Source organism: Exophiala viscosa, assembly GCF_022695815.1.
Source record: "Exophiala viscosa unplaced genomic scaffold EDD37scaffold_2, whole genome shotgun sequence".
Lineage (NCBI taxonomy): Eukaryota > Fungi > Ascomycota > Eurotiomycetes > Chaetothyriales > Herpotrichiellaceae > Exophiala > Exophiala viscosa.
Genome location: NW_026944354.1, coordinates 493,454 through 507,242, shown reverse-complemented (window position 1 = coordinate 507,242; position 13,789 = coordinate 493,454). Strand labels below are relative to the sequence as shown.

At 51.9% G+C, this 13,789-nt stretch overlaps 6 protein-coding genes across 6 annotated transcripts; 2 read left to right on the top strand and 4 right to left on the bottom strand.

Moving 5' to 3' along the window:
• Positions 1–45: 45 nt before the first annotated feature.
• EDD37DRAFT_226063 (beta-lactamase) lies at positions 46–1,704 on the bottom strand. Its single transcript, XM_062810478.1, has 2 exons — positions 1,519–1,704; positions 46–1,416 (listed from the first exon to the last, which is right to left on the bottom strand). The coding sequence occupies exon 2, from the start codon at positions 1,387–1,389 to the stop codon at positions 157–159; it is 1,233 nt and encodes a 410-aa protein (XP_062672603.1). The 5' UTR covers positions 1,390–1,416; positions 1,519–1,704; the 3' UTR covers positions 46–156.
• A 522-nt stretch (positions 1,705–2,226) lies between these two features.
• On the bottom strand, positions 2,227–2,675 carry EDD37DRAFT_620394 (ribosomal protein S30-domain-containing protein). Its single transcript, XM_062815918.1, has 2 exons — positions 2,508–2,675; positions 2,227–2,418 (listed from the first exon to the last, which is right to left on the bottom strand). Exons 1-2 carry the CDS (start codon positions 2,565–2,567, stop codon positions 2,266–2,268), a joined length of 213 nt encoding a protein of 70 aa, XP_062672602.1. The 5' UTR covers positions 2,568–2,675; the 3' UTR covers positions 2,227–2,265.
• On the bottom strand, positions 2,676–4,867 carry EDD37DRAFT_620392 (ubiquitin thiolesterase). The gene is made up of 2 exons (XM_062815917.1): positions 4,755–4,867; positions 2,676–4,704 (listed from the first exon to the last, which is right to left on the bottom strand). The coding sequence occupies exons 1-2, from the start codon at positions 4,768–4,770 to the stop codon at positions 2,993–2,995; spliced, it is 1,728 nt and encodes a 575-aa protein (XP_062672601.1). The 5' UTR covers positions 4,771–4,867; the 3' UTR covers positions 2,676–2,992.
• Positions 4,868–4,963: 96 nt separating this feature from the next.
• Positions 4,964–6,123, top strand: EDD37DRAFT_225941 (actin-like protein 2/3 complex subunit 4). The gene is made up of 4 exons (XM_062810476.1): positions 4,964–5,177; positions 5,233–5,559; positions 5,608–5,733; positions 5,785–6,123. The coding sequence occupies exons 1-4, from the start codon at positions 5,175–5,177 to the stop codon at positions 5,854–5,856; spliced, it is 528 nt and encodes a 175-aa protein (XP_062672600.1). The 5' UTR covers positions 4,964–5,174; the 3' UTR covers positions 5,857–6,123.
• Positions 6,124–6,740: 617 nt separating this feature from the next.
• Positions 6,741–10,419, top strand: EDD37DRAFT_225943 (uncharacterized protein). The gene is made up of 4 exons (XM_062810477.1): positions 6,741–7,354; positions 7,619–8,053; positions 8,106–8,168; positions 8,219–10,419. The coding sequence occupies exons 1-4, from the start codon at positions 6,839–6,841 to the stop codon at positions 9,986–9,988; spliced, it is 2,784 nt and encodes a 927-aa protein (XP_062672599.1). The 5' UTR covers positions 6,741–6,838; the 3' UTR covers positions 9,989–10,419.
• A 1,732-nt stretch (positions 10,420–12,151) lies between these two features.
• On the bottom strand, positions 12,152–13,644 carry EDD37DRAFT_646414 (uncharacterized protein; the record flags this gene model as incomplete). Its single annotated transcript, XM_062817730.1, has 3 exons — positions 12,152–13,078; positions 13,132–13,341; positions 13,393–13,644. The coding sequence occupies 3 exons, from the start codon at positions 13,642–13,644 to the stop codon at positions 12,152–12,154; spliced, it is 1,389 nt and encodes a 462-aa protein (XP_062672598.1).
• Between the last annotated feature and the right edge of the window lie 145 nt (positions 13,645–13,789).

Genomic DNA, 13,789 nt, shown 5'->3' with positions numbered 1-13,789 from the left:
AAGTTACTTTCCACAACTACAGATCTTAATTTACCACACTTTGCAGCTCATAGAAGACGTGAAAGTGCGGAGGATGGTCCTTGAAATTACTATCGACGCTATAATGTGAAGACGATGGCGTGCTTCGAGTTGCTGACTCTTCTTCCAATCTCATCACTACGCATGCTGCTTCTGCCACGCTGCCCGCTGGAGGTAGATGTCGTGACGGAAGGTTTGTTTGAGAGCATCGATAGTCTCTCCATCAACCGGCAAAGAAGCTTGGATGGCACCGACGCCACATAGGTCGTTCTTGCGGTCTATGAACCAGGCGAATGTCAGTCCACCGCCCCATGTGAGGGTACGCTCGCCGTACCAGCCGTCAACGTCTTCTAGAGTGAGTAGGCCTCCTAGTGCGTAGCCTGCCTTCGAGCCAGGCGCAACGCCGACGCGGAAGAAGACGCCAAAGGGGCTGGCCAACGCTGCCTGATGAGCCGTGGAGGCTTCCGGGCCGAGATGCTGCTGGAACATGTCGTTCACCGTCGTCGGCTTAAGAATCTTGCCATCATTGGCCAAGATCGAGCGCAGGACTTTGACGTAGTCTGGGCCAGTCATGAATAGCCCATGGCCACCGAAGTCGCCTTTGGTACGCAGATTCATCTCACCTCCACCTCCTAGCACAGCACGCCCAGTAGCGTCGGGGTCTTCAGGGTTCAAATCGACCAGGCGATCCCGCAGGTCCTCACGCGTCACTGGATAAAACTGTGCGTCTGTGATGCCGAGAGGGCTGAAGATGCGCTCATGCATACGGTCGCCGAGCGTCTTGCCCGTTACGCGTTCTACTATCCGGCCGGCCCAGTCAAGCCCTGGGCCGTACATCCAGCCGGCACCAGGTTGGAAAGCGAGTGGATAGGTGAATGTCTCTTCCACTCGTAGCTTGCCGTCTTCCTCAAGGGTTTGAGCACTTAGAGCGAATTTCTCGCGCCAACGGGCGATGAGCGGGTTCATAAAATGGTAAACGAGACCCGAGCTGTGCGTGAGCAGCATTTCGAGGGTGATAGGGCGTGCTTGTGGCTCGAGCAGCGGTGTCTCGCCATCCTCGGAGAATCCGGTGATGACCTGCTTCGCGGCTAGCTCGGGAGCTACGGACGACAGGTCGCCTGTCAGAGACAGCAGGCCATCGTCGACGCATTGTAGCGCAGCAATAGTGGCGAGTAGCTTGGTGGCAGAAGCGAGGAACAGCACGTCGTCGGGCTGGTGGGGTTTCTTTTCCCCTGACAGCAGAGTACGCTCGCCCAAAGTCTTCTCGTAGACGAAGCGACCCTCGGCATCGGTGGCAGAGAGAATTGCGCCATGGATCTTGCCGGCGTCGATGGCTGCCTTGAATGCAGTGTCGATATTTCCTTCGGCCATGGCAGGCTGGTTTTAGCAGATACAAAACTTGAGTTCACTTTATGAGAGTCATAAGCAGGGAGAGATATTGAGAGTGAGATAAAACAAGACGAGGAGAGACCATTATATGTCTCTGCTGGGAGCACGAACCCACCGATGCATTGCTTGACTCTTTTCTTCCGACCATGAACGTAGTAGTGATAGTGGTTGTAGTTCGACAAGGGAGGTTTAGTCTTGGAGTCAGGCCAGACTTTCTTTTCGATCCATCCAATACAATGCCGCAGATTCCGCGCACCACAAAACCCACAGTTTTAGAACATGAGGCTCTTCCTTGATCACAGGTGGGCTTCACCGGTATCATCGGCATCTCGCAATGGGCTCTATACGTCGGCGGTAACTCTGTCATTTTCTTGGACAAAACATCGCCGATGGTCCCACAACGGAAGGATGTGCAGATATCATGGGGGCCAAAGGGACGACAATTGATCAAGCAAGCAGATCCATCGCCACGACTATCTCGTATGGCGGCGATCAAAGGTAGCATCCAGACATGCTTCGTCAAGATGAGAAAAGAAGAGGGAAAAGTAGGACGTGCATTTTTGTAGTTCTCGAGGTAGCAACCAAAAACGCCATCTCCGATCATCATAATAGATCCCATCTTCAAGCCATGTACAATTGCCATGCTCTAGAGAACTTATTCCCGGATCACCATGTGAAATGCATTTCGATGTGATGAACAATACGAATCTTCCATCTGAGCTGCCCAGCCTCCTTCTCACGTCTGCATTGGAAAGTGGTGAACTGCACACTTGAATATCGTCCCAATCTCTCCTCCCATCCTGGTCGTGAGAAGGCTTATGTAGTTGGGTTCGGGTTCATCTGGATCAGTTGTGAGCATCAATCTGTATGGATTGTCATGTTTTGATGCGAGCTTGTCATCCATACCTTCCTCTTGCCACCAGTCATCGTTACGTTAACGAATCGTCGGGTGTATGTGATTCTCTTCTTCGCGCGTCCCTTGGGGGTCTTCTTCTTCTCTTGGGGTTCGACCTGCGATAACTGCATCAGTCTTGATTCGTGTGGTAGATTTCGACCGCGGGCGATGATTAAAGCTGTGGCGGTCTAGGGCTGCTACTGACCTTGGGAGTCTGGCTCTTGACCTTGCCGGCACGGGCAAGAGATCCGTGAACTTTACCCATGATTGCGAGTTGGTTTTATTGTCGGATTCGAAGGTTGCTTTGACTGCCTAGGCGTAATGTGCGATGGGTCGACGTTGATGGATAAACGAGTCGCTTCAAGGGAGAATTCTATGGGTAGAGGGAAAGCGCAGTTGTGGGTGTCAGTGCCAAGAGAAATTCCTGATCACGTGATTTTGACTCATTCCGGAACTATGAGTAACCTCATTGCTGGACGTTCCAGCATACTCATGAACATGACTCTTTAATTTGGTGGTGACCTTGAGCCACATCAGCAAGACGTGCGCATTTTGGTTCTTAGACGTAACTCATACAGCCACCCGTCTAGTCTATGGACGCTTTTCATTCGCTATGCAACGCTTATGATGCTTCAAGAAAATTCGCTGCATCGTCCTCATTGCCGCAAAGAACCACAGCCGCCCCAACATTTACCCCTGAATTTCGTCTTTGGAAGGCAATTCGATGGCTCGGTAAAGCAGAATGAGCGCCGAAGGACTTTCGCCACCGCCCGCTAGAGTCATGATCCTCTCCGAATCAACCTCGCTGACCTTGTCATCATTGAACCACCACCATTTGCCGTCTTCCTCTTTGCGCTTGCCACCAGGCGCCTTCGGATCATCCACAAGCTTGCCCTGCTTTTTGACGAAGCTGGTGTAGTGACCGCTGTCAGCACTTGCACCTTGATGGGTGATGACACCTCTGAGCTCATAGAGTCCCGACTTGTTCGCACCTTCATCGGCTGCAAGTTCTGAGTCAATGAGAGTGTAAAGCTCCTTCTTCGCCTGTTTGATGGATGCTGCACGCTCAGCTTCATATTCGGCATCGGTTTTGTAAACATCCATGTCTCCTCCTTCGGGCTCCTTGCCTTTCGAATCTTTCTTCTCCTTCTGGTCTCGCAATTTGGCAATCGGAGCTTGCTCTTGTGCTTTCAGCTCCTCATCCTTGCGGTCCTGTTCTTGTTTGTGGCGCAACTTTTGTCGCTTGCGAGCTCTCTCGACGTCCTGTTCATCCTTGCGGATCTCTCGTACCTTGTCTCGCACAGGGATCAACCGGTCTCTCAGGTCATCCGTACAGAATTCGACCACGTCGAGTTCCTCGGGGAAAGTGACCTTCTTCAAGATTTTCGCTTTCTTCTGTACATCCTTCTTCCAGAAGAATCTTACAAAGTGCACTGTCAAGTACTTTGGAAGTCGAGAAACACGAGAAGTCTTGGTGTAAATGGCGTCACGATCCAAGGTAGGCGAGTTCTTCTCGATTTCTTCCGACAAACCGGCAAGGATTCCATCTCGCAGATGTTGAGTCGTATTTCCTATATGGCAATCCAGCTTCAGGAATGTCTCGTCAGACTCCACGACGGGTTCACTCTCAGTCACTTCTGCAGGAGGTGCGAGCGAGGTGTGGAATTTGCCAGCCATGTACCGATCAATGAATGCGATGTCTGCCTGATCATTGCCGCCCTTGACTTTGAGCTTCTGTCGGACCTGTTGCAAAATCTGCGACCAAACTTCTTCCGCATCTTGCTGCGCATAGCCATGGCCACTCTTGGCCATCTGTGCAAACTGAGGGTACACGTGTCGCAGAGTTTGCAGGAAAAACGTAGGATTGTAACCCTCTTGGGTCTCAGACATTTGTTTATACAGGTCGCGCAGTCCGGCAGTCAGATCATTCGACGAGAGTCCAGCAAGTCCGAGCTGAGTCAGGCTTTGGAGAGTGTTGGAGGAGCTTGACTCCGGCTTGTAGGTCTGCAACTCTTCTTGCATCTCCGGTATGCTTCGCAATACCTGTAAGGTGGAGTTGAGGTAGCAAGTGTTGCCTAGGTTTTGCAACCCAGCCGGTGTAGCGCCTTCTTGTGCGGCCGCCTCGGCTGCTGTCATGTCTTCGAGGAACTTCGGCTTTTCGACTGGCGCCACCAGCGCACTGCCTTCCGAGGAAGCAGTGCCGAGCATGGTAAAGAGCTGGCCAGATTTTGCGTTGAGCTTGGATAGCTCGGTGTCATCTTTTAGCTTGCCGCCCTTGATGAGGACGGACTGACGGTCGGGTTCGACGCCAGTGAGGGAGTAGAGTTGGAGTTTGAGCATCTCGCCATTGGCGGAAGGGTCAAGGTCAACATTGTACTTCTTGCCCTGATGCTTGATGATAACTAGGCATTGTCAGCAAACTGTGCACACGGTAAATTATTAGGACACTTACTTGGTATGGTCGCCATCCTGTCTACCACGCGCGAAGAGGATACAGAGAAAGGGAGAAGTCTGCGTTGTGGATGAAGTGTAGAGAAATGTTTAGAAATAACAAATGCGGCGAGACTCGAGGGCAGTTTAGGCGATCAGGCACGTCAGAGGCGACGAATCGCTGCCAAGACAGTCACCCGCCGCGACCTGCGGTCACGATTCACGGCCAGAATATGACAGGCAGGTGGTTGCGGCTCTTCCCCCTCCACGCGCAGCAGTCTTCACAACAGTCCACAACTCACCTCGCTAAACCTCAACGCGACAGAACCTTTGACCTGCCAGAGACAAAGCAAAGTCGGGTTGTCAACAGCCTGATTGTCAACAACAATCTGCTCCCATGTGGCGGTAGATCGACCTCTGTTTTCCTCGGAGCGCATTGAAAATGGTCTGCCTGCCCTTCCATGCCATTGAGAGTCTGTACCCGCTAACACGCTGCTCAGTCACAATCGTTGCGTCCATACCTCCAATGCGTCCGATCATCACTTACTGCAGCGCTCTCCCTCTCCAACTTTGCCTCACAGGCCGCCGAAAGACACAATGTGCCTGAGATAGAAGCCGCGAGCTCTCCCGAAGTCCTGTTAAATCCGCTGACCATTGCACGAAATGAGAACGAAAAGGTCTTCATAGAGCCGTCCGTCAACAGTGTGCGTGTCAGCATACGCATAAAGCAGGCAGACGAAATCGAAAACATCCTCGTTCACAAGTTTACTCGTTTTCTAACCCAGCGTGCCGAGTCCTTCTTCATATTGAGACGGAAGGCGGTCAAGGTAGGCAAAGCGAGGCTCCCCTCGATTCGCATAGACTGAGAAAGACAGGGCTATGATATATCTTTCTTGATCACCAACACGCATACCGAAGAAATGTTGAAGCACAAGTTGGTGGACTTTATCATTCAATTCATGGAGGAAGTTGATAAAGAGATCTCCGAGATGAAGCTCTTTGTATGTCATGAACAACTCCAGGAAGATCCATTGATTGACGCTTTGATGCAGTTGAACGCGAGAGCTCGTTTTGTTGCCGAGTCTTTCTTGACTCCCGTAAGTGTGATGGCCGTCGTGGTATAATGCTTGCTTACCATGGACAGTTCGACTAGAACGGTCTTACGAATCAACAGAAGAACAATGCCCGAATGGCAAAGCAGCGCATCCTGGAACATTGGCCAGTCGTCTTACATGTTACTGGCATGTCCGGCACGTCCTACATATTCCATCAGAACATGCAAGGCTGTAAACTTGCGGGTCGTGGCCCCTGAGTCATGTGACCTCGGTTGACGACCTGAAAGAGCCAGAATGCTGTGAACAGCATCTGCAACAATTGAAAAGCATTGAAGCACATTAACAAAGCTTCAGAATCATGAACATGGACACCAGTACTGTGCCCAATCAATTCCTTCCTTGTTCGTCCATTTCGTCTTTTGGCGTTGGCTGCGACTCCTTTTCCCATATGCCGGTGCAGATAACACTGACCCACCGTGCATCTGCTGGCCTCCCACAGGCCATGCATTGGGAGCTTCTTGGACACTAAAGCCGTGGTGCATGGTAGGTGTTACTGTCGACAACAGGCTCTATCGGGCTGCTGTCTACAAATGTCGGGCGGCTTCACTGGTTGTTAGCCACTACAACGCCCTTTCCGACCGATCGCAATAACCAGCCATAATGCCGGACCGCATCGGTAAACCTGCTACAGTTATCAACCGGTGAATGTGTCTCATGTATTGTGCTGATGTGAAAACTGTCGAAGTCCAGTGTGAGGCTTGGTTTCGGGGTGTCGATGTTCTCGTGCAATTGTGGTCCGTCACCAGCTTCGAAGCCACCGCGGAAAGTCGCGGTACTACAGAAGCAACTAACCATTGGGTCTTTCTATACGACATCCCGTCCAGTTCACCTCACGATCAACTGCATGGACGACCATACAATGGATACATCATTATACTTTGCATGATGCTTCTCTTTTCAGTTCTCTCTTCTTCATTCCTCCTTCTCTTCTTACTACTCAACTTCCCAGGCCCTTCTTCTCATTTCCAACAGCTCAGCTCTTCCCGTCAAGATGGACTTTGATCAAGCCTCGACTTCATCCTCGTCGGTCATTGGTGGCGCCGTCGAGCAAGAAGACCCCTTCGTGTCGCCCGAAATGTCACAGCCAGGACCCGCGATTGTTGAGAGATCGCAGGACAATCCGGAGCACCGATTTTACAGTCGTCACCAAAGCGAGGTGGATGTCGCGCACGATGACCGTGTTCACGGCACTAACCAATTTGGTTTTCCACCTCATCCTCACGTTACTTACGGCGCACAACCATCCGGTTTATACATTCCCCCACAACGCAGATTCACAACCGCAATACCAATATCTTATCCCACTACTTGGGCGCATCGAACACCAAGCAACTCTTTACCTCCCTTCAACACTACCTCCAGTCAACAGTTTCCAGTCTTTCGTGTTCACCAATCTGTAGCGGCGATGGATTCTGCTGTCCCCTTCGATCCAAGCTCGGATCCTCCCTTCCTCGATCGAGCCAAATTGTTTGTTCCTCGAGCAAATGGTGTCATCAGAATCAAGAATGTAAGTCATCAGCTCTTATTATCATACCAACTTGTCTTCATCGTTCAAACAACTGCTGTGGCGCCCTTTGTGGCCGAAAATTGCTAGATCTGCTGGGTCATTGCAGCGGATCTATACACTTTTCGGTTGAGATCGGCTGCAAACCCACCACCAAGGACCACAAACTTCCACAAAAACACTTCGCTGCCCTCAATGCATACAAAGACCGTTGTTACTTTTGTGCCACTGCTCAAGAGATGACTGCTAACTATCGATCTTGTCCAGATCCCCTACGGACTTACTCTGGCAGAAGTTCACCAGTTCATCTGCAAGCATCTTCATTCCGCGGACCTGATCAAGGCACACGAAGAGGGATTCCCGATTCACATCATCATGGAACGATCTACGGGCAAGACCATGGATGCTTACATTGAAACTGCAAGCACTGAGGTTGCTGCGCAAGCTTGGGAGCACGGTTTCGGTCCTGCTTGCATGAGACATCCAAAACTCGGACAACGTCATGTCACGGTTGAGCTTAGCGATCAAGCTGAGTTGATGGCCGATCTCTTCCCTCGAGCTCGCTGTGTTCTCTGGAATCGCGAGAAATTCGGCATCCCAACCGTCGTGCAGACAAATGATATCTACACCAGTGGTTTCAAGGGCTTCTTCACTGCCGAAGAGATGAACGGCGTGATTCGCCATGCTGAATATCCGCAGCGTGTAAGTCTCCTACTCGGTCAAACTTGCAAAAAGCTAACCGATTTATGTACAGTCTCCTTTCGCCATGCGCAGTTTCCAGCGTACCTTCGAGAGTACAATCAGCACTTTGTACAAGGTGAGAAGATCCTCTATTTTCAAACGTGCAAATGTTCTGACAATCTGCAGTTCCCTTGGTACACCCCAGACCTGTATACCTTGGCTCAGCGAGATCTCCTGTTCAAAACCTACATGCGTCAATTGGAAATCCTCATTGTCAAAGTGGATCCGGGAAGTCCAATCCCTCGTGAAGTTGGTCTCGACAACAAATTGCTCATGGACTTCCTGTTTGCTGGCATGAACTGCACTGGGTTCTCGGAGCGTCAGAAGGCTACCATCACCGAAGCATCTCGTCGAGTTGGTCCTGGTATGCAAGTCAGTCGCCATGCTCGCAACTGGCCATTCCAGACTCTCTCCACTGATAACACCATGCTCTCGGACCAGGATATTGCCATGTGGTTTGAAGTCCTTAACCTGGGAATGATGGCTTTCCACGGCGAAGGTCTCAACTTCATTGGTATTCGTCCATACCTGGAGGTTATCAGAGACGATAACGGCTTTGTCTACTTCACTTACACCGACCTCGGTGCTGAGCTTTCTCGCAAGATCTTCGCCCGTATGGAGTCTAAGGTGATGAAGGCCGTGATGCGAAAAGGCTGGTCAGTCTACATGCGCCAACTCGGTATCCCTGGCATCTCTCCTGAACATGATACCTTTGCAACTGCAGGACACAACATGGTCGTTGGCGGAGCCGAACAGAATGACGATGGGTTCAGCGACACTGGCATCTTTTCCGACAACGACCAGAATGCCATTGGTCCGGCTTTGGAAGCTCACCAATACACTGATGAAGAACGCCTCGCTGCATATCGCAAAGTCCTCGCGGACATCAAGAGAGAAGAAGGCGCTGCTCTTCTTGGACAAGTCGATCGATATTCGTCCGGAAACTATGTCATGGTCGATGATTCTGGCACCGATGGCGGTCTTGCATCAGGCATGATGGGCCTCGATCTCGGTTCTACTGGACGTGTTGGTCCCAAATCCAGTGGCAGTGATCATCTCAATCCCGAGTCGGCCAACTTCCAACCTAGTGGAGTCTCGACCGCCAATCTCGTGCCTCCACAGGTCTGGAACCAGACCACAGCTGTCACCGATGATTCGGCCAACGTCGACACTGCCTTCTTCGGCTCTGGAATAGGCAACGGCGCAATCAGTCCACCACGAATCAGCACGGCTCGTCAAACCAATGTCGCTGGTCCAAGCACTCTCGGTCCAGCGCCTGTATTCCAGGTTCCTGCTCACGTTGAGCGTCGTGCCGTCAACATCACCAGCCTCGATGGAACCCCACTGTCTTTCCATGCCACAAACACCGGATCACCAACCACTGTGCGTCGCAACTCTCTCATGGATCAAGGTGTCATGGGAGGTGCTACTGGTAGTCCATACCGTCAAGGAAATGCGGCATCATACAGCTACCCGGCCACTCCACGTCGCTACTCGGATGCTCCAGTCCTCATGCCTTCGGCCGGTCGTCCTAGTCCAGGCCACATTCGCAACTTCGGCATGGGTACCAACATCACTTTCGGTGCTGTGGGCAGCGGCTCACCTTACTCGTCGCCCAACCGAAACACCTCACCTGCGCGCTCTGCTGTAGGCACTCCGCTTACTTCAGGCATGGGTATTGGTATGGCTATGGGTCCACCTCCTGCGATGATGATGACTCCAGGTCGTACTGGTACTTCTGCTGTCGGTAGAGGTGGTTATGTCGACACTCCTCGTCCTGCCCGTCAAGGTCACACTCGCACTCAGTCCCGTTCGACCCTCAGCGTCAGTGAGACCATTCATGAGGAAGGCGGCGTTCATGACAACACTGTCGGCATGCAGCCCCGCGAGTACTGATCGTTCTTACCACCCACTCCTGTCGTCGAGAAACTTGGTTATCGAGTGCATTGGTCACACATCGGCGTCTTGGTTTACTGGTTCGCTCATGAACGGATGGCATTGGATTGAAAAAGCGATGGCATTGAACACGGAATGGAATGATATTGCAAGTCGGACATGCAACAGACATGGACATTGTTGAGCTCTTCCATGGCGGGATGACGAAACGAAGAGATCACGATGCCGATGATGATGAGAAAACCTCGATTGGATTGTTATGAGGGCTTGAGCTGAAATTCAACATAGCATAGCATGGCGTTGCATTGCATGGCGTCTGCGAGACAGATGGCCCCTGGGAATGAGTTGAGCTCGGCTCCTCTACCCAGTGAAGCAAAGAGTAGCATAGTGTTTTAGTCGAGCTTTCAAGGAAATACGCTCCTCAATCGCAGCCCACTCCGTTCCATACGACGCGAAAGTACACTTGTGAACCTGCTGACGGCCGTCCAGCCGTGCTAGTACCTTATTAACTTCCTGTGCAGTACCAGTAGTCAAATTGTAGTGTAATGAAATAGGGGCACTGGGGCTAAAGCGGCAAACGGCCGATCTCAGCCTTGGACCGCTGGGCAGAAAGCAGGAAACCTCAGCCGGTACAGTTGGGCCGACTTGCATCACGCTGCCGAATGCGGTACATTTCAACAAGCGGAAGCGCAGAACGGAGTCTAACTTAGGTAGGTACATGATGGTGTACATTGTACATGTACAGGTATGGAGCCCAAAAAGTAACGTTCCCTAAGCACCCATCAAGGCCGTCTAGTCTTAGGCTACAGTAGCTCCCCTCTCGCTTTCTGACGGGGATCTTGTGCTGCGACCACGGCTGCGACCACCCGCTCGGCATGCGTTAGTGTTGAAATGGTACACCACGCGTGATCATCTCAGCCGTAAGCTTAGAAGCCAATGTGCCGCTGTGCTTCCCGTTGGTGGCCCTCTTCAAGTGTGGCATGCTTAACATACATGAAATCTACTCTGAAAGGCACCTCAAGGGCTAGGAAGCATGGCTACATGAGATTTACTGCATAAGTGCTCATAGTACGAAAGATCTGTTTCATTGGGCTGTCCGAGATCTGATCATAGTGGCCTCATTGGCTATGGCCATCTACCATGGTATTCGCATTCGATCGGACGTGGTTCACGATTGGATCATCTTGAGATGGGAAGGCAATGCAAGGCATAGTGCATTGGCAGCACTCGACGAATCAGTTCTCCAGAATGGCAACATTGTCAAAACGCCATGAAACCATCTCCTTCGCGATTGAAAGTGTGAAAATCATAAAACATTCAACTATTAAACAGCCCAACTGACCCGCGATTGTCCCTTCGTCTTTCATTTCCTCGTCTACCATCAATGCAGTCATCCAAGGTGATGTTGCAGACAGGTCGAAGTGGGTTTCCAGACAACCTGTCCCACGGGTTCCCCATATCATGTGTTGCATCGTGTCCACCGTTCTTTGCCATTAACTCCTCCAAATCTGTCCAGACTCCCTTGTATGCTCTCAGCGGGTGATGTATCGCCTCATCTGGTTCTCTCCTGGCCAGTCTCGCTTTCATTGCCGTCGCGAGAAATGACCTTTTTGTCCAAGCCATGAGAGAGCAGAACACCGACAACACACCTCCGCCCAGAGACCGAAGAAGCGGTGCAAATATCAATACACGAAAAGCATGCGAGACTGGTGTAACTCTCGCAGGAAAAAGGGCCTTAAAGGACCGTGACTAAAGCCTCCCATGGTACACAAAAACATTTCAACGCACAAACAAATAGCCGCCCAATTTACATTTCATTCGATGGCTCCCTGTGAAGGAATGAGGCTCTGATAGCCTAAACCACCATGAACATTGTCGCAAGTGATTGCGCAAGAGAGATAGAGTCGATCAAACAGCCACCCTGTGGGTATCGATTGAATTTTAGCCTCCCAAACAATTCGCTGACGACCGCCAGTAAAGACCGTTTTGTGGAAGAAAAGAAATATTGGGTTGCCCCGGGTTGTGTATCTTTTTGAATAAAGGAAACGAATTCGAAATTGTATCGAAAAGGGGTGAGTACAGCGCCGAGAGTGCCAGCTTCTCAGGCTACACAGTACTCGCGCCAGGGTTGGTGGGTGAAGTGGTTGTAAGCCAGGAGAGAGATCACAAAGCGTGCTCCTTTTTCTTGCCGTCAAGCTTGCTCAGCATTTCGTTGTCACTCCTGCCTCGCTGCTCTGGGGCGCCCGACGGATTACCTAGCATGTCGTGGACACTCATACCGCTACGACCATTTGGCAACAATGAGCTTCCGCCGTTGGCTTGGTTGGGTGGTGGAGTACGTCCGTCATCATGGTTTGCGCCTTGATGGGGAGAGTTGAAACTTTGCCCCGATTGCGGCGTCAAGCCTTGCGAAGGGGAAGTTGTACCCTTTTGAGACTGGGTGCCGTTGGGAAATCGAGATTGTTGTTGAGGAGGGTGAGATTGGTAGCTCATGGTCGATGTCGCAGGAGAAGTGGGAGCACCGCTGACGGGATCAGCATACTCGTAGCTACCACTGCTATTGGCGCGCGAGTCATAAGTGCTGTGTCGAGGACGCGCGTTGGGATGGGGAGACTGAGAAGCATGAGTGTTCTCGTTGTGCGGGTCATCATCAGGAGGGGGGCGCTTTAGACTGACACGATCATCATGCTGGGCGGGTTGAGCCTGCCCCTGTGCTTCATACGGTGATCCAGCCGGAGGAGGGTAGGGAGCCATGTTCGGACCCGGGTAGGGATATTGCGGAGGGTATCCGTGGGAAGCCGGCGGTGGCGGGTAGTTGTACTGAGGTTGACCGTGAGGTCCAGCAGGCCCGAGAGGTTGGCCGTGAGCACCATAGAGCATTGGTTGTTCTCCCTCACGAGGATAATGGCCGTTGGAACGATTATCACCGCCGCCCGCCACGGGAGCGCGGGCGGCGCCAGGTCCATAGACGGCATTAGCCGGTACGAAGGCAGCTTGCGATGAGACCGGATGGAAGAGACATTGCTGGTTGAACCGGACACAGTTTTGACATCGGCCATCCGGTGAACTGTCATACCCAGAGCAGCGGATCTAATGTTCGTGTTAGTTTCAGCACCACTTTGTTTCGAGATTCCTTGTCTCACCTTTCTCTTACGGCAATATTTGCAAGCTATGGCCGTCCGCTGTCGGGGAGCTGCAGCAGGAGGAGGGGGAGGAGCATAATGCTGCGGAGGAGGATAATACCCGTGAGGAGGATATGGTGGTGGAAGGCGGTACGCATCAGGCTGCATGGGTTGAGGCGGCTGAGCCATATCAGGCCTGGGAGGATAAGCATATCCAGGGTGTTGAGGATCCTTCTCGAATGTCAGTTTTGGCTATGACCTACAACACGGACAACAACTTACCGGATAATGGTGAGGAGGGTAGCCACCGTGTTGAGGCGGCCACGTCTGCGGAGGAGGATACGGATGCGCTGCTCTAGGGTCTGGGTACTGGCCTTGACGGGCGGACTCTGGTGGAGGAGGGTATGGACTGCGATCATCTCTTGCTCCAGGTCTCTGAGGAGATTGTGTTGAATAGTAGCCAGCCTGGTTGGGATCATCCGGCGGAGGGTATTGCGGCCGTTGAGCGTCTCTTGGGTCGGCCATTTGCGCCATGTCCAGAGATGGTGGTGGGTGATACAAGTCTTAGAGAAGGGTAACACGAGTCCAGGAAGCAACCGAGGCTAGCGAAAACGGGCAACGAAACGACCGTCGAGGCGTGGGTGGTACAAAGGAGACACAGCCGAAAGAGTCTGCTCTC